The sequence below is a fragment of the Scyliorhinus canicula genome, chromosome 3 (genome assembly GCF_902713615.1).
Source record: "Scyliorhinus canicula chromosome 3, sScyCan1.1, whole genome shotgun sequence".
Classification (NCBI taxonomy): domain Eukaryota; kingdom Metazoa; phylum Chordata; class Chondrichthyes; order Carcharhiniformes; family Scyliorhinidae; genus Scyliorhinus; species Scyliorhinus canicula.
In genome coordinates, this window is record NC_052148.1 from 5,115,000 (window position 1) to 5,140,396 (window position 25,397).

Sequence of the window (25,397 nt, forward strand, 5' to 3'; positions counted from 1 at the left end):
ATAACAGTGTCTTTAATGCAGCAAAATGTCCTGACTCACTTCAGAACATAGAACATAGAACAGGACAGGCACTTAGACACTCCATGTTGCGCCGACCTGTGAAACCACTGTCAAGCCCATCTACACTATTCTCTTATCATCCATGTGTTTATCCAATGACCATTTAAATGCCCTTAATATTGGCGAGTCCACTACTGTTGCAGGCAGGGCAACACCCTAAACCCCTCATCATTTTCTCAGCCTCTATTATGTCACCTCTCATCCTCCTCCGCTCCAAGGAGAAAAGCCCTAGCTCCCTCAACCTTTCCTCATAAGACCTATTCTGCAATTCAGGCAGCATCCTGGTAAATCTCCTTTGCACCCTTTCCAATGCTTCCACATCCTTCCTGTAATGAGGTGACCAGAACTGCACACAATGCTCCAAATGTGGTCTCACCAGGGTCATGTACAGTTGCAGCATAACCCCGCGGCTCTTAAACTCAAGCCCCCGTTAATAAACGCTAACACATTATAAGCCTTCTTCACGCTGTATCCACTTGAGTGGCAACCTTCAGAGATCTGTGGACATGAACCCTAAGATCTCTCTGTTCCTCCATATTCCTCAGAACCCTGCCGTTGACCCTGTAAACCGCATTCAATTTTTTTCTCCCAAAATGAATCACCTCACTCTTATCAGGGTTAAACTCCATCTGCCATTTTTCAGCCCAGCTCTGCATCCTATCAATGTCTCTTTGCAGCCTGCAACAGCCCTGCACCTCATCCATGGCTCCACCAATCTTTGTGTCATCAGCAAATTTACTGATCCCAGTCCATCCGGAAACTTTTCCTCGTGATGTCTGAGAAGCGAAGGTTTGATAATGCTGGGATAGTCGCTGTGTGAGTAGAATGAGACCTTAAATGTACACATGTAGCAGAAAGGTAACAGAATCTGACTGAGTTGAAATGATGAGGAACGGGAAGATATCTGAGCAAAGATTTGAGATGCTGGCACTGATCACAAACAACTTGCATTGATAACAGTGTCTTTAATGCAGTAAAATGTCCTGACTCACTTCAGAACATAGAACATAGAACAGTACAGGCACTTCGGCCCTCCATGTTGCACCGACCTGTGAAACCACTGTCAAGCCCATCTACAGTATCCCATTATCATCCATATGTTTATCCAATGACCATTTAAATGCCCTTAATATTGGCGAGTCCACTACTGTTGCAGGCAGGGCATTCCACAGCCTTACTACTCTCTGAGTAAAGAACCTACCTCTGATATCTGTCCTGTATCTATCTCCCTCAATTGAAAGCTGTGTACCCTCGTTCTAGAAATCAGCAGCCGAGGAAAAAAGGTTCTCACTGCCCACCGTATCTAATCCTCTGATCATCTTGTATGCCTCAATTAAGTCACATCTGAACCTTCTTCTCTCTAATGAGAACAGCCTCAAGTCCCTCGGCCTTCCCTTATTAGGTCTTCCCTCCATACCAGGCAACATCCTGGTGAATCTCCTCTGCACCCTTACCATGCTTCCATATTCTTCCTGTAATGCAGTGACCAGAATTGCACGCAACACTCCAAATGTTTTATGGGCAGCACGGTGGCATAGTGGTTAGCATATTTGCTTCACAGCTCCAGGGTCCTGGTTCGATTCCCGGCTTGGGTCACTGTCTGTGCGGAGTCTGCACGTTCTCCCCGTGTTTGCGTGGGTTTCCTCCGGGTGCTCCGCTTCCCTCCCAAAGTTCAAAGATGTGCGGGTTAGGTAGATTGGCCAGGCTAAATTGCCCTTAGTGTCCTAAAATAAGGTGAAGGGGGGGGGGGGGTTGTTGGGTTCCGGGTATAGGGGAGGTACGTGGGCTTGAGTAGGGTGATCATTGCTCGGCACAACATCGAGGGCCGAAGGGCCTGTTCTGTGCCGTACTGTTCTATGTTTCTGTGTTTAAATGTGGCCGCACCAGAGTTTTGTACAGCTGCAATTTGACCTCATGGCTCCGATCTCAATTCCTCTGCCAATAAAAGCTAACACACCGTATGCCTTCTTCACGACCCTATCAACCTGGGTGGCAACTTTCAGGGATCTATGTACGTGGACACCGAGATCCCTCTGCTCATCCACACACCCAAGAATCTCACCATTAGCCCAGTACTCTGTCTTCCTGTTATTCCTTCCAAAATGAATCACCTCACACTTTTCTGCATTAAACTCTATTTCCCATCTCTCAGCCAGCTCTTCAGCTTATCTCTGTCCCTCTGTAACTTGCAACAGCCTTCCGCACTGTCCATAACTCCACCGACTTTAGTGCCATCTGCAAATTTAGTCACCCATCCTCGTACGCCCTCCTCCAGTTCATTTATAAAAATGACAAACAGCAATGGCCCCAAAACACTTACATAGATCTTACATAGAATTTACAGTGCAGAAGGAGGCCATTCGGCCCATCGAGTCTGCACCGGCTCTTGGAAAGAGCACCCTACCCTCTACCCAAGGTCAACACCTCCACCCTATCCCCATAACTCAGTAACCCCACCCAACACTAAGGGAAATTTTGGACACTAAGGACAATTTATCATGGCCAATCCACCTAACCCGCACATCTTTGGACTGTGGGAGGAAACCGGAGCACCCGGAGGAAACCCACGCACACACGGGAAGGATGTGCAGACTCCACACAGACAGTGACCCAAGCCGGAATCGAACCTGGGACCCTGGAGCTGTGAAGCGATTGTGCTATCCACAATGCTACCGTGCTGCCCTAACTTCTTTGTGGTACACCACTAGTAACTGAACTCCGGCTGAACATTTCCTATCAACTTTGTCTTCTTCCAGCTAGCCAATTTCTGATCCAAACTGCTAAATCACCCTGAATCCCATGCCTCTGTATTTTCTGCAATAGCCTACCGTGGGGAACCTTATCAAACGCTTTACTGAAATCCATGTGCACCAATCAACTGGTTTCCGCTCGACCACCTGTTTGGTCACCTTCTCAAAGAACTCAATGAGGTTTGTGAGGCACGACCTACCCTTCACAAAACCGTGTTGACTATCACTAATCAAATTATTCCTTACCAGATGATTATTAATCCTATCTGTTATGAACCTTTCCAAGACATTGCCCAGAACAGAAGTAAGGCTCACTGGTCTATAGTTACCGGGGGTTGTCTCTATTCCCCTTCTTGAGCAAGGGGACAACATTTGTTGTCCTCCAACCGACTGGCACTATTCCTGTAGGCAAAGATAACATAAAGATAGATAGAGACAGAGAAATACAGCACAGAACAAGCCCTTTGGCCCACGATGTTGTGCCGAACTTTTGTCCTAGGTTAATAATAGAATTTTGGACACTAAGGGCAATTTTTCATGGCCAATCCACCCAACCTGCACATCTTTGGACTGTGGGAGGAAACCGGAGTACCCGGAGGAAACCCACGCACACACGGGGAGGATGTGCAGACTCCACACAGACAGTGACCCAAGTCGAAATCGAACCTGGGACCCTGGAGCTGTGAAACAATTGTGCTATCCACAATGCTACTGTGCCGCCCTCAAGAAGAAATTAATCTATACTCCTTTATTCTACCATAATCCATGTACCTCTCCAATAGCCGCTTGAAGGTCCCTAACATTTCCAACTCAACTACTTCCACAGGCAATGCATTCCATGCCCCCACTACTCTCTGGGTAAAGAACCTACCTCTGACATCCCCTCTATATCTTCCACCATTTATCTTAAATTTATGTCCCCTTGTAATGGTTTGTTCCACCCGGGGAAAAGGTCTCTGACTGTCTACTCCATCTATTCCCCTCATCATCTTATAAACCTCTATCAAGTCGCCCCTCATCCTTCTCCGTTCTAATGAGAAAAGGCCTAGCACCCTCAACCTTTCCTCGTATGACCTACTCTCCATTCCAGGCAACATCCTGGTAAATCTCCTTTGCACCTTTTCCAAAGCTTCCACATCCTTCCTAAAATGAGGCGAACAGAACTGCACACAGTACTCCAAATGTGGCCTGACCAAGGTTTTGTACAGCTGCATCATCACCTCACGGCTCTTAAATTCAATCCCTCTGTTAATGAATGCTAGCACACCATAGGCCTTCTTCACAGCTCTATCCACTTGAGTGCCAACTTTCAAAGATCTATGAACATAGACCCCAAGATCTCTCTGCTCCTCCTCATTGCCAAGAACCCTACCGTTAACCCTGTATTCCGCATTCATATTTGTCCTTCCAAAATGGACAACCTCACACTTGTCAGGGTTAAACTCCATCTGCCACTTCTCAGCCCAGCTCTGCATTCTATCTATGTCTCTTTGAAGCCGACAACAGCCCTCCTCACTATCCACAACTCCACCAATCTTCGTATCATCTGCAAATTTACTGACCCACCCTTCAACTCCCTCATCCAAGTCGTTAATGAAAATCACAAACAGCAGAGGACCCAGAACTGATCCCTGCGGTATGCCACTGATAACTGGGCTCCAGGCTGAATATTTGCCATCCACCACCACTCTCTGTCTTCTATCGGTTAGCCAGTTTGTTATCCAACTGGCCAAATTTCCCACTATCCCATGCCTCTTTACTTTCTGCACAAGCCTACAATGGGGAACCTTATCAAATGCCTTACTAAAATCCATGTACACTACATCCACTGCTTTACCTTCATCCACATGCTTGGTCACCTCCTCAAAGAAGTCAATAAGACTTGTAAGGCAAGACCTACCCCTCACAAATCCGTGCTGACTATCCCTAATCAAGCAGTGTCTTTCCAGATGCTCAGAAATACTATCCCTCAGTACCCTTTCCATTACTTTGCCTACCACCGAAGTAAGACTAACTGGCCTCGAATTCCCAGGGTTATCCCTATTCCCATTTTTGAACAGGGGCACGATATTCGCCACTCTCCAATCCTCTGGTACCACCCCTGTTGACAGCGAGGACGAAAAAATCATTGCCAACGGCTCTGCAATTTCATTTCTTGCTTCCCATAGAATCCTTGGATATATCCCGTCAGGCCCGGGGGACTTGTCTATCCTCAAGTTTTTCAAAACACGCAACACATCTTCCTTCCTGACAAGTATCTCCTCGAGCTTATCAGTCTGTTTCACACTGTCCTCTCCAACAATATGGCCCCTCTCGTTTGTAAATACTGAAGAAAAATACTTGTTCTAGACCTCCTATCTCTTCAGACTCAATACACAATCTCCCGCTACTGTCCTTAATCGGACCTACCCTCCCTCTAGTCATTCTCATATTTCTCACATATGTGTAAAAGGCCTTGGGGTTTTCCTTGATCCTACCTGCCAAAGATTTTTCATGCCCTCTCTTAGCTCTCCTAATCCCTTTCTTCAGTTCCCTCCTGGCTATCTTGAATCCCTCCAGCGCCCTGTCTGAACCTTGTTTCTTCAGCCTTACATAAGTCTCCTTCTTCCTCTTAACAAGACATTCAACCTCTCTTGTCAACCATGGTTCCCTCACTCGACCACCTCTTCCCTGCCTGACAGGGACATACATATCAAAGACACGCAGTACCTGTTCCTTGAACAAGTTCCACATTTCACTTGTGTCCTTCCCTGACAATCTATGTTCCCAACATCTGCACTTCAATTCTTGTCTGACAGCATTGTATTTACCCTTCCCCCAATTGTAAACCTTGCCCTGTTGCACGCACCTATCCCTCTCCATAACTAAAGTGAAAGTCACAGAATTGTGGTCACTACCTCCAAAATGCTCCCCCACTAACAAATCTATCACCTGCCCTGGTTCATTACCAAGTACTAAATCCAATATGGCCTCCCCTCTGGTCGGAAAATCTACATACTGTGTTAGAAAAGCTTCCTGGACACACTGCACAAACACTACTCCATCCAAACTATTTGATCTAAAGAGTTTCCACTCAATGTTTGGGAAGTTGAAGTCACCCATGACTACTACCCTGTGACTTCTGCACCTTTCCAAAATCTGTTTCCCAATCTGTTCCTCCACATCTCTGCTGCTATTGGGGGGCCTATAGAAAACTCCCAACAAGGTGACTGCTCCTTTCCTATTTCTGACTTCAACCCATATTACCTCAGTAGGCAGATCCCCCTCGAACTGCCTTTCTGCAGCTGTTATACTATCTCTAATTAACAATGCCACACCCCCACCTCTTTTACCATCCTCCCTAATCTTGTTGAAGCATCTATAACCAGGGACCTCCAACAACCATTTCTGCCCCTCTTCTATCCAGGTTTCCGTGATGGCCACCACATCGTAGTCCCAGGTAACGATCCATGCCTTAAGTTCACCCACCTTATTCCTGATGCTTCTTGCATTAAAGTGTACACACTTCAACCCATCTCCTTGCCTGCAAGTACTCTCCTTTGTCAGTGTTACCTTCTCCACTGCATCACTACGTGCTTTGGCGTCCTGAATATCGGCTTCCTTAGTTGCTGGACTACAAATCCGGTTCCCATTCCCCTGCCAAATTAGTTTAAACCCTCCCGAAGAGTACGAGAAAACCTCCCCCCCAGGATATTGGTGCCCCTCTGGTTCAGATGCAACCCGTCCTGCTTGTACAGGTCCCACCTTCCCCAGAATGCGCTCCAATTATCCAAATACCTGAAGCCCTCCCTCCTACACCATTCTTGCAGCCATGTGTTCAACTGCACTCTCTCCCTATTCCTAGCCTCGCTATCACGTGGCACCGGCACCAAACCAGAGATGACAACTCTGTCTGTCCTGGCCTTTAACTTCCAGCCTAACTCCCTAAACTTGTTTATTACCTCCACACCCTTTTTCCTCTCTATGTCGTTGGTACCAATGTGCACCACGACTTCTGGCTGCTCATCCTCCCCCTTCAGGATCCTGAAGACACTATCCGAGACATCGCTGGCCCTGGCACCCGGGAGGCAACATACCTTTCGGGAGTCTCGCTTGCGACCACAGAATCTCCTATCTATTCCCCTAACCATTGAATCTCCCATTACTATTGCTTTTCTATGCTCCCCACTTCCCTTCTGAGCCCCAGAGCCAGACTCAGTGCCAGAGACCTGGCCGCTGGGGCCTTCCCCCGGTAGGTCATCCCTCCGAACAGCATCCAAAACGGTATACTTGTTTTGAAGGGGAACGGCCACGAGGGATCCCTGCACTGTCTGCCTGTTAGTTTTCTTTCCCCTGACTGTAACCCAGCTACTCTTGTCCAGTACCTTTGGTGTGGCTACCTCCCTGTAACTCTTCTCGATAACCCCATCTGCCTCCCGGATGATCCGAAGTTTCATCCAGCTCCAGCTCCAGTTCCTTAACACGGTCTCTGAGGAGCTGGAGTTGGGTGCACTTCCCGCAGGTATAGTCAGCGGGGACACCAGTGGTATCCCTCACCACCCACATCCTACAGGAGGAGCATGTAACTGCCCTAGCCTCCATCCCCTCTTACTTTACAGAATTAGCTGCCCCGTGGACCAACTGGACCTCCACCCTCCGACTCTGCTTCCAGTCAGCTGTACTCTAAACTCCTGGCTCCCTTCATGCTCTTTGATAAATATAGGAAATGAAATGTAAAGAGCACCTTACTCCCTTCTCACCTAACTCCCTCAGTCACCAAACTCTCACTGTAGCACTCAAATGCAACAAGCTCAGCACTCAGTGCAAAACAAAGATCAAAGCCAAAGGCTCAGCAATAAAGATCAAAGCCAAAGGCTCAGCAATCTCTTCCCTTAATTCACAGAGAATCCTAGGATAAATCCCATCAAGCTCAGGGGATTTATCTATTTTCACACTTTCCAGAATTGCTAACACCTCCTCCTCATGAACCTCAAGCCCTTTAAGTCGAGTAGCCTGTACCTCATTATTCTCCTCAACAACATTGTCTTTTTCCTGTGTGAATACTGATGAAAAATATTCATTCAGCACCTCTCCTATCTCCTCGGACTCCACGCACAACATCCCTTGACAGGCCCACCTCTTGCCCTAGTCATTCTTTTATTCCTGACATACCTATAGAAAGCTTTAGGGTTATCCTTGATCTGGCTGGCTCTTCGGAGCTGTCTCTTCAGATCCTTCCCAGCGAACTTGTAACTCTCGAGCACCCTAACTGAACGTTCACGTCTCATCTTGACATAAGCCTCTTTCTTCCTCTTGACAAGTGATCCAACTACTTTAGTAAACCACGGGTCCCTCGCTTGACCACTTCCTCCCTGCCTGACAGGCACATAAGAACATAAGAACATAAGAACTAGGAGCAGGAGTAGGCCACATGGCCCCTCGAGCCTGCTCCAACATTCAATGAGATCATGGCTGATCTATTGTGGACGCAGCTCCACTTTCTGGCCGGAACACCATAACCCTGAACCCCTTTATTCTTCAAAAAGCAATCCATCTTTGTCTAAAAAACATTTAATAAAGGAGCCTCAACTGCTTCACTGGGCAAGGAATTCCATAGATGCACAACCCTTTGGGTGAAGAAGTTCCTCCTAAACTCAGTCCTAAATCTACTTCCCCTTATTTTGAGGCTATGCCCCCTAGTTCTGCTTTCACCCCAGTGGAAATAACCTGCCAGCATCAATCCTATCTATTCCCTTCATAATTTTATATGTTTCTAGAAGATCCCTCCCTCATCCTTCCAAATTCCAACGAGTACAGACCCAGACTATGCAATTTCTCCTCGTAATCCAACCCCTTCAGCTCTGGGATTAACCTAGTGAATCTCCTTTGCACAACCTCCAGTCCGTCCTTTCTCAGATAAAAACTGAACACAATACTCCAGATGTGGCCTCACTGAAACCTTACACAATTGCAGCATAACCTCCCTAGTCTTGAACTCCATTTCTCGAGCAATGAATGACAAAATTCCATTCTCTTTCTTAATCACCTGTTTTAACTGTAAAGCAACAGTTTGCGACTCATGCACGAGCACACCCAGGTCTCTGCACAGCGGCATGTTTTAATATTTTGTCATTTTATTAATAATCCTGTTTGCTGTTATTCCTACCAAAGTGGATAACCTCACATTTGTCAACATTGTATTCCATCTGCCATACCCTAGTCCATTCACTTAACCTATCCAAATCCCTCTGCAGACTTCCGGTATCCTCTGCACTTTTTGCTTTGCCACTCATCTTAGTGTCGTCTGCAAACCTGGACATATTGCCCTTCGTCCCCAACTCCAAATCATTGAAGCAAATTGTGAACAATTGTGGTCCCAGCACTGATCCCTGAGAGACACCACTCGCTACTGATTGCCAACCAGAAAAACACCCATTAATCCCCAATCTTTGCTTTCTATTAATTAACCAATCCTCTATCCATGCTACTACTTTACCCTTAATGCCATGCATCTTTATCCTGTGCAGCAACCTTTTGTGTGGCATCTTGCCAAAGGTTTTCTGGAAATCCAGATATACCACATCCATTGGCTCCCCATTATCTACCGCTCTGGTGAGGTCGTCAAAAAATTCCAGTCAATTAGTAAGGCACGACCTTGCCCTTTATGAACCCATGCTGCATCTGCCCAATGAGACAATTTCCATGCAGACATCTCGCTATTTCTTCTTTGATGATAGATTCCAGCATCTTCCCTACTACCGAAGTTAAGCTAACTGGCCTATAATTACCCGCTCTCTTCCTACCTCCTTTTTTAAACAGTGGTGTCACGTTTGCTAATTTCCAATCAGCCGGGACCATCCCAGAGTCTAGTGAATTTTGGTAAATTATCATTGTGCATTTGCAATTTCCCGAGCCATCACTTGTAGCACTCTGGGATGCATTCCATCAGGGCCAGGAGACTTGTCTACCTTTAGCCCTGTAGGCTTGCCCACCACTATCTCCTTCGTGATAACAATCATCTCAATGTCCTCACCTGTCATAGCTTCATTTCTATCAGTTACTGGCATGTTACTTGTGTCTTCCACTGTGAAGACAGAGCCAAAAAACCTGTTCAGTTCCTCAGCCATTTCCTCAACTCCCATTATTAAATCACCTTTCTCATCCTCTACAGGACAGATATTTACCTGAAAAGCCCCTAGTTGCCACATTCCGGCGCCTGTTCACTCTCATAATCTATCTCTCTCTTTATAGCTTTTTTAGTAGCTTAGCTTTCTGCTGCCCCTTAAAGATTCCCAGTCCTCTAGTCTCCCACTAATCTTTGCCACTTTGGATGCCTTTTCCTTCAATTTGATACTCTTCCTTATTTCCTTAGATATCAACTGTGGATTTTCCCTCTTTCTACTGTCCTTCCTTTTTGTTGGTATAAACTGTGAAAAATCGCTTGGAAGGTTCTCCACTGTTCCTCAACTGTTTCACCATAAAGTATTTGCTCCCAGTCTACTTTAGCTAGTTCTTCTCTCATCCCATTGGAATCTGCTTTGTTTGAGCACAAAACACTACTGTTTGATTTCACCTTCTCACCCTCCATCTGTATTTTAAATTGCACCATATTGTGATTGCTCCTTCCGAGAGGATCCCTAACTCTGAGATCATTAATCAATCCTGTCTCATTACACAGGACCAGATCTAGGGCCGCTTGTTCCCTTGGAGGTTCTGTTACATACTGTTCCAGGAAACCATCAAGGATAGATTCTCCAGGCTGCCTTGACCGACCTGGTTAACCCAATCGACATGTAGATTAAAATCCCCCATGATAACGACAGCACCATTTCTACATGCATCAGTTATTTCTTTGTTTATTGCCTGCCCCACCATATTGTTACTATTTGGTGGCCTCTCGACTACTCCTATCAGTGCCTTTTTCACCTTACTATTCCAAATTTCCACCCAAATGGATTCAACCTTGTCCTCCATAGCACGGATGTCATCCCTTACTATTTCCCAGATGTCATCCTTAAATAACAGAGCTACACCACCCTTACCATCCACTCAGTCCTTCCGATAAGTTTGATATTTATCAAGGACTACTATAAAAGTCCCGAAGGTCTTGCTCACCCCCCAAGTCCCCAATTAAGTTCCCATCCCCATCAACCACTTTCCCTATTTCCCTCGCTGCCTCCCTTTGTCTGAGCTGCTGTGCAATCTACCTACTGCATTTTCCCCATGCTCGTACACCGCTTCCTTCACCTTCCTGAGTTCCTCCACTTCCTTTCCTGTAGTTAACAATCTAAATTCTGCCTGCAGCCTCCGGCGTTCCCTCAACAGCCCTGGCTCTGGAGCCTTCACACACTTCCTATCCACTCGTAGGGTCTCTCTTACCAGTCGGTCCTTCTCTGCCTTACCGTCCTGTCATTGTGAGTCCGGATCTAGATCAGCTCCCCTCTCACCACCGCCTTCAGCACTTCCCAGACCACCGCTGCTGAGACCTCCCCCGTATCGTTTACCTGCAGGTAGTTCAGCATCCACTTCCTCAATCTCTCGCAGACCACTTCGTCCGCCAACAGCCACACATCCAATCTCTATTGTGGCCGCTGCTTACTGTCCATACTGACCTGCAGGTCCACCCAGTACGTAGCATGGTCCAATATCGTAATTGCCGAATAGCCCGTATCCACCACCCTCGCCAACAGCACGGGCAGCACGGTAGCATGGTGGATAGCATAAATGCTTCACAGCTTCACTGTCCCAGGTTCGATTCCCGGCTGGATCACTGTCTGTGCGGAGTCTGCACGTTCTCCCCGTGTCTGCGTGGGTTTCCTCCGGGTGCTCCGGTTTCCTCCCTCAGTCCAAAGATGTGCGGGTTAGGTGGATTGGCCAGGCTAAATTGCCCTTAGTGTCCTAAAAAGTAAGGTTAAGGGGGGGGGTTGTTGGGTTACAGGTATAGGGTGGATACGTGGGTTTGAGTAGGGTGATCATTGCTCGGCACAACATTGAGGGCCGAAGGGCCTGCTCTGTGCTGTATTGTTCTATTGTTCTATGTCTAACAGGGCCCTGCCTACAACAGAGCCCTGTCCATAACAAAGAAATCTATCCGGGAATACACCTTCTGAATGTGGGAGAAGAAAGAAAATTTCCTGGCTCTCGGCTGCCTAAATCTCCATGGTTCCACAACCCCCCCCCCCCTCCCTCCCACTCAATCTGCTCCATGATCCATTTCGGCTCCTTTGCCATTGCTGGCACCTTGCCCGTTCTCGAACATGACCGGTCCAGGCCTTGATCAATAACCGTGTTGAAATCCCCACCCATAATCAGCCTGTGCGATCATCCCAGGTTGAGGGTCCCACTGAACTTTGGGAAAGGTTGACAGGGTTTATTGCTGCTGTTGCACGGTATGAAAATACAACAAAACATTTTTCCCCCACAAAAGACAAGGTAAAAGTGATGTAAAAACAAAAAATGCGGAAAATGCCCAGCTGGTCTGGCAACACCTGAAGAAGGAGAAAAAAAGTCAACAGGTTTTTAGCAGATGGGAGGTGATTAATAAAAGTGGGAAGGTCTGTCACAGGGTGGAAGGCAGGAGAAATTAAATGACAAAAGCGTTGTCAATGTGGGGAATGGGACAAGATGTGGGCAGAGGAGGCGTGAATCACAGAATAATGAGCAGCTGCTGTCTCAAAGCAGAAACAAGAGAAAAAAGGGTTAAAATCAAAACTTGCAAAGGGAAAGGAACCAAAATGGGGCCTGGATAATGATGTAAAATTGTTGAACACGGTGTTGAGTCCAGGATGCTATAAAGCACCTCATCGAAATTTGAGGCAAAGCGCTATTGAAATAATGCTGCTGATCAAGGACAGAGAGACCAGCAAGGCAGCAAGGCTAAATAAAGGAGATGCAAGCTGAAATGTTGGATACTGACATAAAGCAGAGCGGCTTCACATGTCGGGGTAAAGGATTGGGGGTGGGGGAAAGGGATTGAAGTAAGTTACTGCAAAGGGTCACTAAACTCAACATCAGAAACAGATCAAAAAAATATGTGTTTCACTGGAGAATAAAGTTTGAGGAATATTGCGAGTCAATAAGGTAATATTCCATAAAATACGGGCAGGTTTACTGCGGTTGATTATCTTTTCCGTGTCACCTTACTTATTTTGTAAAAAAATTTCCGTGCACCCAATTGCTGTTTTTTTCCAATTGAAGGAGAATTTTGCGTGGCCAATCCACGTAACGTGCACATCTTTGGGTTGTGGGGGTGAAACCCAAGCAGACATGGGGAGAATGTGCAAACTCCACACGGACAGCAACCCAGGGCTGGGATTCAAAACCGGCTCCTCATGGAACATGGAACATAGAACAGTGCAGCAGAGAACAGGGGCTTCGGCCCTCGATGTTGTTCCGAGCATTGTCCGAAACCAGGATTAAGCGATCCCACTCCATGTCATTCTGGTGTGCTCCATGTTTCTATCCAATAACTACTTGAAAGTTCCTAAAGTGTCTGACTCCACTATCACAGCAGGCAGTCCATTCCACACCCTAACCGCTCTCTGAGTAAAGAACCTACCTCGGACATCCCTCCTATATCTCCCACCCTGAATCTTATCGTTATGCTCCCTTGTAACAGCTACATTCAACCAAGGTAATAGTCTCTGAAGGTCCACTCTATCTAACACCCTCATCATTTTCTCAACCTCTATTATGTCGTCTCTCATTCTCCTCCGCTCCAAAGAGAGAAGCTGTAACTCCCTCAACCTTTCCTCATAAGACCTATCCTGCAATCCAGGCAGCATCTTGGTAAATCTCCTTTGCACCCTTTCCAATGCTTCCACATCCTTCCTGTAATGAGGTGACCAGAACTGCACACAATGCTCCAAATGTGGTCTCAGCGGGGTGAGGAATAGTTGCAGCATAACCCCGCGGCTCTTAAACTCAAGCCCCCGTTAATAAACGCTAACACACTCTCAGCCTTCTTCACAGCTCTATCCACTTGAGTGGCAACCTTCAGAGATATTTGGACATGAACTCCAAGTTCTCTCTGTTCCTCCACATTCCTCACAACCCTGCTGTTGACCCTGTAATGGGCATTCAAATTTTTTCCACCAAAATGAATCACCTCGCACTTATCAGGGTTAAACTCCATCTGCCATTTTTCAGCCCAGCTCTGCATCCTATCAATGTCATTGATAAAAATCACAAATAGCAGAACCCAGTACTGATCCCTGTGGTACACCGCTGGTAACTTGTCTCCAGTTTGAAAATTTGCCATCCATCACCACCCTCTGTCTTCTCAGTGCCGCAGTCCCAGTGCTAGCCACTGTGCCGCATGCCACCCCTCTCAACTTCAGCAAAACGGGATGGGGCAATATTGTTTCAAATTCTCTGAGAAACAGACATCGCCAGTTTAACTTAAATGATTAGCAATCTGCTGATGTCATCCAGTAAAGTTACTTGAGACTGTTAAAATATGTTAGATAAATACAAATATGATTGTTATTTCCCTTTGTATAGACAAGTTACGCCCAGGTAGTGGGGAAATGGGGTGAGGCCAATCATTTTTCTATGAGGAATAGATAAGGGGTTGGGGAAGCAGGTCCATCAATAAAAGAGGAGGCAATTTGAAGGAGGCATAGATTAATCAGGGGTTGGGTTATCACTGCTGCCTCACAGCACCAGAGAACTGGGTTCAATTCCTGCCTCGGTAGATTGTCTGTGTGGCGCTTGTACGTTCTCTCCGTGTCTTTGTGGGTTTCCTCTGGGTCCTCCGATTTCCTCCCACAGTCCAAAGATGTGCACTTCAGGTAGATTGGCCATGCTAAATAGTCCCAGATGTGCCGGTTAGGGGGGGTTTCAGGGATTGGGTAGGGGAGTGGGCCTAGATCGATTGCTGTTTCAGAGTGTCGGTGCAGACACACAAGGCCAAATAGCCTCCTTCTACACTGTATGAATTCTATGGTTTTAGAGTTTTATCTGGCTGAAGGTGCAGTATGGCCCAGGAATATTGGACACAAGCAGGCTAGCCAATGAAGCCAATAGATACACTTTGCGATAGCAGAAGCAGAGAATCCAGGGCAACATACTAATCCCAAACCCCATCCTGAAGGACATTGTGCTCTGCTGCACATCACAATATGCAGCATGTGCTTTCCATGTCACTTTGTCCTCTTTTCAATATTTGAAGATAATTGGTAAGGGGGTAGAAAAGACTAATGGAGATTTTTATATACTAAAGACTTACTTGTTCGTTCGGAGGCTGAGACGTCTTCACTTTCCTTCTTGTCTGGGTAGATGGCAGTAAGGGAAACATCATATAAGGTGTCAGGATCCAGGTTATCTAAAACGTGGCTTGTCTCGTTGCCATTTATAATCATCTGGAAGAATAGGCATAAAGCGAAGGTCAAGATACGTTCAGTGCATGAAACCAATTTGTTTTCTGCAAACTGATTCCCTTAATTAAATGGGGATGTTTGAATTTGATATCACTCAGGGGGCCACAAGGACCTTAAAATCCTTTACCAACCCTTGGCTGCAGCCACCTTTCCCAGTGGCATTCCCTCGTGGTCATGTGGAGTATTTCTGCAGAATATTAAATTGATGGAATAAACTAATTTGGACGGTTTTGTTAATTGTGCAAATGCTCTTCTTTGAGTGGGCAACTGAGCCCAACATCTCAATACTAAAGAGCATATCGTCCGTGCGGAAAGCAGTTTTCTGATCACCTTCTAGTACAGTAATGCCATTCAGAAAGAATGTGCTGATGTTTCTGCAGGTTACGGTTCAAAGAGCTCATCCCACCCAATTGAGTTTTGGCCAATCTCCAAATGTTCCAGTCCTGCCCGTGACTTTGCCTGTCCCTGTTGGGAATGGAAAATACCTGCTGTTTTCAGTGTGATCATGCCCCCACGACCAACAGAGAATGCAACTCATTAGCAAGTGTGGAAAGGATTACAAGGATACAATGAAACATCGTTGCTGGAAAGGAGGAACATTTTCATACATATACAGATCTGGCTGACAGCGGTTTTGCTTCACACTCGCATGCTGCAAGGCAAATTTAAAAATCAGCTGGAGCAACACAGAAGCAGAAAGCATGGATTTCATCACCTCTTTTTTGTCCCCTCCCCCAGATGGAACCCAGCTGATTCTGTACTGGTCCGCCTCCTCCGATCCATGATCCCAGTCCATCCGGAAACTTTTCCTCGTGATGTCCGATAAGCGTAGGTTTGATGGTGGTGCGACAACCGCTGTGTGAGAAGAATGAGACCTTAAATGTACACATGTAGCAGAAAGGTAACAGAATCTGACGGAGCAGAAATGAGTAGAGGCCATCTGAGCAATGATTTGAGATACTGGTAATGATCGCCAACAACTTGCATTTATAACAGTGCCTTTAATGCAGTAAAATGTCCTGAGGCACTTCAGAATATAGAACATAGAACAGGACAGGCCCTTCGGCCCTCCATGTTGCACCGACCTGTGAAACCACTGTCAAGCCCATCTACACTATTCTCTTATCATCCATATGTTTATCCAATGACCATTTAAATGCCCTTAATGTTGGTGAGTCCACTCCTGTTGCAGGCAGGGCATTCCGCTCCCTCACTATTCTCTGAGTAAAGAAGCTACCTCTGATGTCTGTCCCACATCTATCTCCCCTCTATTTAAAGCTATGTCTTCATGTGCTAATCATTATCATCCGAGGAAAAAGGCTCTCTCTCTCCACCATATCTAATACTCTGCTTATCTTGTGTACCTCAATTAAGTCAGCTCTTAAACTTCTTCTCTCTAAGGAAAACAGCCTCAAGTCCCTCAGCCTTCCCTCGTAAGATCTTCCCTCCAGACCAGGCAACATCCTGGTAAATCTCCTCTGCACCTTTTCCAATGTTTCCATATCCTTCCTATTATGCGGCAACCAGAACTGCACGCACTACTGCACGCACTACTCCAAATGCAGACGCACCAGAGTTTTGTACAGCTGCAACACGACCTCATGAAACTCAATCTCCCTCCCAATAAAAGCTAACATAGCAAATTCTTAATAGCGCTATCTACCTGAGTGGCAACTTTCAGGGACCTATGTGCATGGACACCGAGATCTCTCTGCTCATCCACACTATTAAGAATCTTACCATTAGCCCAGTACTCTGTCTTCCTGTTCCTTCCAAAATGAATCACCTCACACTTTTCTGCGTTAAACTCTATTTGCCATCTCTCAGCCAGCTCTGCAGCTTATCTATGTCCCTCTGTAACTTGCAACATCGTTCCGCACTGTCCACAACTCCAGCGAGTTTAGTGTCATCTGCAGATTTACTCACCCATACTGCTACGCCCTCCTCCAGGCCATTTATAAAAATGACAAACAGCAGTGGCCCCAAAACAGTTCTTTGTGGTACACCACTAGTAACTGAACTCCGGCTGAACATTTCCTATCAACTTTGTCTTCTTCCAGCTAGCCAATTTCTGATCCACACTGCTAAATTACCCTGAATCTAATGTCTCCGTATCTTCTGCAATAGCCGACCATGGAGAAGCTTATGAAACACTTTACTGAAATCCATGTACACCAATGAGCTGCTCTACCCTCAACCACCTGTTTGGTCACCTTCTCAAAGAACTCAATGAAAATGAAAATCACTTATTGTCACGAGTAGGCTTCAATTAAGTTACTGTGAAAAGCCCCTAGTTGCCACATTTCGGCGCCTGTCCGGGGATGCTGGTACAGGAATTGAACCATGCTGCTGGCCTGTTTGGTCTGCTTTAAAAGCCAGCGATTAATAAGGTTTGTGAGCCACGACCTACCCTTCACAAAACAGTGTTGACTACCACTAATCAAACTATTCCTTTCCAGATGATTATAAATCTTATCTCTTCTGAACCTTTCCAAGACATTGCCCACAACAGAAGTAAGGCTCACTGGTCTATAGTTACCGGGGTTGTCTCTATTCCCCTTCTTGAACAAGGGGACAACATTTGATGTCCTCCAACCTACTGGCACTATTCCTGTAGGCAAAGATAATATAAAGATCAAAGCCAAAGGCTCAGCAATCACTTCCCTTAATTCACAGGGAATCCTAGGATAAATACCATCAAGCTCAGGGGACTTACCTATTTTCATACTTTCCAGAATTGCTACCACCTCCTCCTTGTGAACCTCGAGCCCTTTAAGTGTAGTAGCCTGTACCTCATTATTCTCCTAAACAACATCGTCTTTTTTCTGTGGGAATACTGATGGAAAATATTCATTCAGCACCTCTCCTATCTCCTTGGACTCCACGCTCAACTTCCCTTGACATGCCCACCTCTTACCCTAGTAATTCTTTTACTCCTGAAATACCCATATAAAGCTTTAGGGTTACCCTTGATCCTACATGCAAAAGATTTCTCATGTCCCCTCCTGGCTCTCCGTAGCTGTCTCTTTAGATCCTTCTTAGCTAACCTGTAACCCTCGAGCATCCTAACTGAACCTTCACATCTCAACTTTACATAAGCCTCCTTCTTCCTCTTGACAAGTGATTCAACTACTTTAGTAAACCACGGTTCCCTCGCTTGACCACTTCCTCCCTCCCTGACAGGCACATAAGAACATAAGAACTCGAAGCATGAATAGGCCCCATGGCCCCTCGAGCCTGCTCCACCATTCAATGATATCATGGCTGATCTTTTGTGGACGAATCTCCACTTTCCGGCCCGGACACCAAATCACTGTATCCCTTTATTCTTCAAAAAGCTATCCATCTTTCTCTAAAAAACATTTAATGAAGGAGCCTCAACTGCTTCACTGAGCAAGGACTTCCATAGATGCACAACCCTTTGGGTGAAGACGTTCCTCCTAAACTCCCCCTAGTTCTGCTTCCACCCGCCAGTGGCAATAGCTTGCCGGCATCGATCCTATCTATTCCCTTCATAATTTTATATGTTTCTAGAAGATCCCCCCCTCATCCTTATAAATTCCAACATGTACAGACCCAGACTACGCAACTTCTCCTCGTAATCCAACCCCTTCAGCTCAGGGATTAACCTCGTAAATCTCCTTTGCACAACCTCCAGTCTGTCCTTTCTCAGGTAAGGGAACCGAAACTGAACACAATGCTCCAGGTGTGGCCTCACTGAAACCTTATACAATTGCAGCAAAACCTCCCTAGTCTTGAACTCCATCTCTCGAGCAATGAACGACAAAATTCCATTCACTTTCTTAATCACCTGTTGTACCTGTCTACCAACATTTTGCGACTCATGCATGAGCACACCCAGGTCTCTCTGCACAGCAGCATGTTTTAATATTTTATCATTTAATTAATAATGCTGTGCTGTTATTCCTACCAAAGTGGATAACCTCACATTTGTCAACATTGTATTCCATCTGCCAGACCTTAGTCCATTCACTTAACCCATCCAAATCCCTCTGCAGTCTTCCAGTATTCCCTGCACTTTTTGCTGCACCACTCACCTTAGTGTTTTCTGCAAACTTGGACATATTGCCTTTCGTCCCCAACTCCAAATCATTGAAGCATATTGTGAACAATTGCGGGCCCAGCACTGATGCCTGAGAGACACCACTAGCTACTGATTGCCAACCAGAAAAACACCCATTAATCCCCACTCTTCGTTTTCTATTAATTAACCAATCCTCTATCCATGCTACTACTTTACCCTGAATGCCATACATCTTTATCCTGTGCAGCAACCTTTTGTGTGGCACCTTGTCAAAGGTTTTCTGGAAATCCAGATATACCACATCCATTGGCTCCCCATTATCTACTGCTCTGGTAAGGTTCTCAAAAACCTCCACTCAATTAGTAAGGCACAACCTTCCCTTTATGAACCCATGCTGCGTCTGCCCAATGGGACGATTTCCATCCAGACGTCTTGCTATTTCTTCCTTGATGATAGATTCCAGCATCTTCCCGACTACCGAAGTTAAGCTAACTGGCCTATAATTACCCGCTATCTACCTACCTCCTTTTTTAAACAGTGGTGTCACGTTTGCTCATTTCCAATCCGCCGGGACCACCCCAAAGTCCAGCGAATTTTGGTAAATTATCACTAGTGCATTTGCAATTTCCCTAGCCATCTCTTTGAGTGCTCTGTGATGCATTCCATCAGGGCCAGGAGACTTGTCTACCTTTAGCCCCATGGGCTTGCCCATAACTATCTCCTTCATGATAACAATCATCTCAATGTCCTCGCCTGTCATAGCCTCAGTTCTATCAGTCACTGGCATGTTACTTGTGTCTTCCACTGTGAAGACAGAGCCAAAAAACCTGTTAAGTTCCTCAGCCATTTCCTCAACTCCCATTATTAAATCACCTTTCTCATCCTCTGCAGGACCAATATTTACCTGAAAAGCCCCTAGTTCCCACATTCCGGCGCCTGTTCCATCTCATAATGTATCCTACTCTTCATTATAGCTTTTGTAGTAGCTTTCTGTTGCCCCCTAAAGATTTCCCAGTCCTCTAGTCTCCCACTGATCTTTGCCACTTTGGATGCTTTTTCCTTCAATTTGATACTCTTCCTTATTTCCTTAGATATCCATGGTCGATTTTCCCTCTTTCTACTGTCCTTCCTTTTTGTTGGCATAAACTGTGAATAATCGCTTGGAAGGTTCTCCACTGTTCCTCAACTGTTTGACCATAAAGCCTTTGCTCCCAGTCTATCTTAGCTAGCTCTTCTCTCATTCCATTGTAACCTGCTTTGTTTTACCAGAAAACAATTTGTGCTCAAACAGTTTGATTTCACCTTCTCACCCTCCATCTGTATTTTAAATTCCACCATATTGGGATCGCTCCTTCTGAGAGGATCCCTAACTATGAGATCATTAGTCAATCCTGTCTCATGATACAGGACCAGATCTAGGACCGCTTGTCCCCTTGTAGGTTCAATTACATACTGTTCTAGGAAACTATCACGGATACATTCTATAAACTCCTCCTCCAGGATGCCTTTATCGACCTGGTTAAACCAATCGACATGTCGATTAAAATCCCCCATTATGATGACGAAACCATTTCTACATGCATCAGTTGTTTCTTTGTTTATTGCCTGCCCCACCATATTGTTACTATTTGTTGGCCTATAGACTATTCCTATCAGTGACTTTTTCACCTTACTATATCTAATTTCCACCCAAATGGATTCAACCTTGTCCTCAATAGCACTGAATCCATCCCTTACTATTGCCCGGATGTCCTTAAATAACAGAGCTACACCACCCTTACCATCCACTCAGTGATTCGGAGTAGTTCGGTTTTTCTCAAGGACTACTATAAAAGTCCCGAAGGACTTCCTCACCCCCTCCGAGTCCCCAACTAAGTTCCCATCCCCATCAACCACTTACCCTATTTCCCTCGCTGCCTCCCTTTTTCTGAGCTGCTGAGCAAGCATCCTCCTGGCCCTTTTCCCGTGCTCATACTCCGCTCCCTTCACCTTCCTGAGCTCCTCCTCTGCCTTTCCTGTAGTTAACAAACTAAATTCTGCCTGCAGCCTCCGGCGTTCCCTCAACAGCCCTGGCTCTGGAGCCTTCACATACTTCCTATCCACTCGTAGGGTCTCTCTTACCAGTCGGTCCGTCTCTGCCCTCTCCGTCCTGTCACTGTAAGTCTGGATCTAGATCAGCTCCCCTCTCAGCACCGCCTTCAGCGCTTCCGAGACCACTGCTGCTGAGACCTCCCCCGTATCATTTACCTGCAGGTAGTTCAGCATCCACTTCCTCAATCTCTCGCAGACCACTGTGTCCACCAAGAGCCCCACATCCAATTCCAGTGTGGGCGCTGCTTACTGTCCATACTGACCTGCAGGTCCACCCAGTGCGGAGCATGGCCCAAGATCGTAATCGCCAAATAGCCCGTATCCACCACCCTCGCCAACAGGGCCCTGGCCACAACAAAGAAATCTATCCAGGATTACACCTTGTGAACGTGGGAGAAGAAACTAAGGAAATTCAGCATGTCCACATTAACCCTAACCAACCCTAACCAACCTTTTCAGATGCACCATAGAAAGCATCCTGTCGGGCTGCATCACAGCCTGGTATGGCAACTGCTCGGTCCAGGACCGCAAGGAACTTCAAAGAATCGTGAATACTGCCCAGTCCATCACATGAACCTGCCTCCCATCCATGGACTCCATCTACACCTCCCGCTGCCGGGGGAAAGCGGGCAGCATAATCAAAGACCCCTCCCACCCGGCTTACTCACTTTTCCAACTTCTTCCATCGGGCAGGAGATACAGAAGTCTGAGAACACGCACGAACAGACTCAAAAACAGCTTCTTCCCCACCGTCACCAGACTCCTAAATGACCCTCTTATGGACTGACCTCATTAACACAACCCCCTGTATGCTTCATCTGGTGCCAATGCTTATATAGTTACATTCTATATCCTGTGTTGCCCTATTATCTATTTTCTTGTATTTTCTTGAATTTTGTCTAATTTCCCTTTCTTCCCATGTACTGAATGATCTGTTGAGCTGCTTGCAGAAAAATGCTTTTCACTTTACCTCGGTACACGTGACAATAAACAAATCCAATCCCATCAAAACCAAAGGAAAATTCCCTAGCTCTCGGCTGCCTAAATCTCCACGGATCCACACACCCCCGCCCCCATCTGCTCCATGAACCCTATCAGCTCCTTTGCCATTGCTGGCACCTTGCCCGTTCTCGAACATGACCGGTCCAGGCCTTGATCAATAACCATGTTGAAATCCCCACCCATAATCAGCCTGTGCGATCATCCCAGGTTGAGGGTCCCACTGAACTTTGGGAAAGGTTGACAGGGTTTATTGCTGCTGTTGCACGGTATGAAAATTCAACCAATCATTTTTCCCCCACAAAAGACAAGGTAAAAGTGATGTAAAAACAAAAAATGCTGAAAATGCCCAGCTGGTCTGGCAACACCTGAAGAAGGAGAAAAAAAGTCAACAGGTTTTTAGCAGATGGGAGGTGATTAATAAAAGTGGGAAGGTCTGTCACAGAGTGTAAGGCAGGAGAAATTAAATGACAAAAGCGTTGTCAATGTGGGGAATGGGACAAGATGTGGCCAGAGGAGGCGTGAATCACAGAATAATGAGCAGCTGCTGTCTCAAAGCAGAAACAAGAGAAAAAAGGGTTAAAATTAATACTTGCAAAGGGAAAGGAACCAAAATGGGGCCTGGATAATGATGTAAAATTGTTGAACACGGTGTTGAGTCCAGGATGCTATAAAGCACCTCATTGAAAGTTGAGGCGGTGTTTGTCAAGCTCTATTGGAATAATGCTGCTGATCAAGGACAGAGAGATCAGCAAGACAGCAAGGCTAAATAAAGGAGATGCAAACTGAAATGTTGGATACTGATATAAAGCAGAGCAACTTCACATGTAGGGGTAACGGATTGGGGGTGGGGGAAAGGGATTGAAGTAAGTTACTGCAAAGCGTCACTAAATTCAACAGCAGAAACAGATCAAAAAAAATACGTGTTACACTGGATAATGAAGTTTGAGGAATATTGCGAGTCAATAAGGTAACATTCCATAAAATACGGGCAGGTTTACTGCGGTTGATTATCTTTTCCATGTCACCGTACTTACTGTGTAAAAATTTTTCTAGAGTACCCGATTACTGTTTTTTTCCGATTCAGGGGGAATTTAGCATGGCCAATCCACCTAACGTGCACATCTTTGGGTTGTGGGGGTGAAACCCACGCAGACATGGGGAGAATGTGTAAACTCCACACGCACAGCAACCCAGGGCTGGGATTCGAACCCGGCTCCTCATGGAACATGGAACATAGAACAGTGCAGCAGAGAACAGGGGCTTCGGCCCTCGATGTTGTGCCGAGCATTGTCCGAACGCAAGATTAAGCGACCCCACTCAATGTCATTCTGGTGTGCTCCATGTTTCTATCCAATAACTACTTAAAAGTTCACAAAGTGTCCGACTCCACTATCACAGCAGGCAGTCCATTCCACACCCTAACCGCTCTCTGAGTAAAGAACCTACCTCGGACATGCCTCCTATATCTCCCACCCTGAATCTTATAGTTAAACCCCCTTGTAACAGCTACATCCACCCAACGTAGTCGTCTCTGAACATCCACTGTATCTAACCCCCTCATCATTTTCTCACCCTCTATTATGTCGCCTCTCATCCTCCTCCACTCCAAAGAGAAAAGCCCTAAATCCCTCAACCTTTCCTCATAAGACATATCCTGCAATCCAGGCAGAATCATTATGAATCTCCTTTGCACCCTTTCCAATGCTTCCACATCCTTCCTGTAATGAGGTGACCAGAACTGCACACAATGCTCCAAATGTGGTCTCAGCAGGGTGAGGAATAGTTGCAGCATAACCCCGCGGCTCTTAAACTCAAGCCTCCGTTAATAAACGCTAACACACTATAAGCCTTCTTCACAGCTCTATCCACTTGAGTGGCAACCTTCAGAGATATGTGGACATGAACCCCAAGATCTCTCTGTTCCTCCACATTCCTCAGAACCCTGCTGTTGACCCTGTAATGGGCATTCAAATTTTTTCGACCCAAATGAATCACCTCGCACTTATCAGGGTTAAACTCCATCTGCCATTTTTCAGCACAGCTCTGCATCCTATCAATGTCATTGAAAAAAATCACAAATAGCAGAGGACCCAGCACTGATCCCTGTGGTACACCGCTGGTAACTGGTCTCCAGTCTGAAAATTTTCCATCCATCACCACCCTCTGTCTTCTCAGTGCCGCAGTCCCAGTGCTAGCCACTGTGCCACATGCCACCCCTTTCACCTTCAGCAAGACGGGATGGGCCAATATTGTTTCAAGTTCTATGAAAAAAAATATCACTAGTTTAACTGAAATGATTATCAATCTGCTGATGTCATCCAGTAAAGTTACTTGAGACTGTTAAAATATGTTAGATAAATACAAATATGATTGTTATTTACCTTTGTATAGACAGGTTATGGCCAGGTAGTGGGGAAATGGGTTGAATCCAATCAAATGTCTGTGAGGAATAGATAAGGGGTTGAGGAAGCGGGTCCATAAATAAAAGAGGAGGCAAGTTGAGGGAGGCATAGATTAATCAGGGGTTGGGTTATCACTGCTGCCTCACAGCGCCAGAGAACTGGGTTCAATTCCTGCCTCGGTGGATTGTCTGTCTGGCGCTTGTACGTTCTCTCCGTGTCTTTGTGGGTTTCCTATAGGCCCTCCGTATTCCTCCCACAGTCCAAAGATGTGCACTTTAGGTGGATTGGTCATGCTAAATAGTCCCAGATGTGCCGGTTAGGGGGGGTTTCAGGGATTGGGCAGGGGAGTGGGCCTATTTCGGTTGCTCTTTCAGAGAGTCGGTGCAGACACACTAGGCCAAATAGCCACCTTCTACACTGTCGGAATTCTATGGTTTTATAGTTTTATCTGGCTGAAGGTGCTGTATGGCCCAGGAATATTGGACACAAGCAGGCTAGCCAATGAAGCCAATAGATACACTTTGCGATAGCAGAAGCAGAGAATCCAGGGGAACATACTAATCCCACACCCCATCCTGAAGGACATTATGATCTGCTGCACATCACAATATGCAGCATGTGCTTTCCATGTCACTTTGTCCTCTTTTCAATATTTGAAGATAATTGAAACGACTAATAGAGATTTTTA

General features: G+C 46.0%; 1 protein-coding gene across 1 annotated transcript in view; it reads right to left on the reverse strand.

Moving 5' to 3' along the window:
• The window catches only part of LOC119963790, a 1,053,439-nt gene that overhangs the window by 419,065 nt on the left and 608,977 nt on the right, over window positions 1–25,397 (reverse strand). Inside the window, exon 84 of the mRNA XM_038793076.1 lies at window positions 15,885–16,024. Coding sequence (XP_038649004.1) covers window positions 15,885–16,024 — 140 coding nt within the window. The remainder of the gene's footprint in view (window positions 1–15,884; window positions 16,025–25,397) is intronic.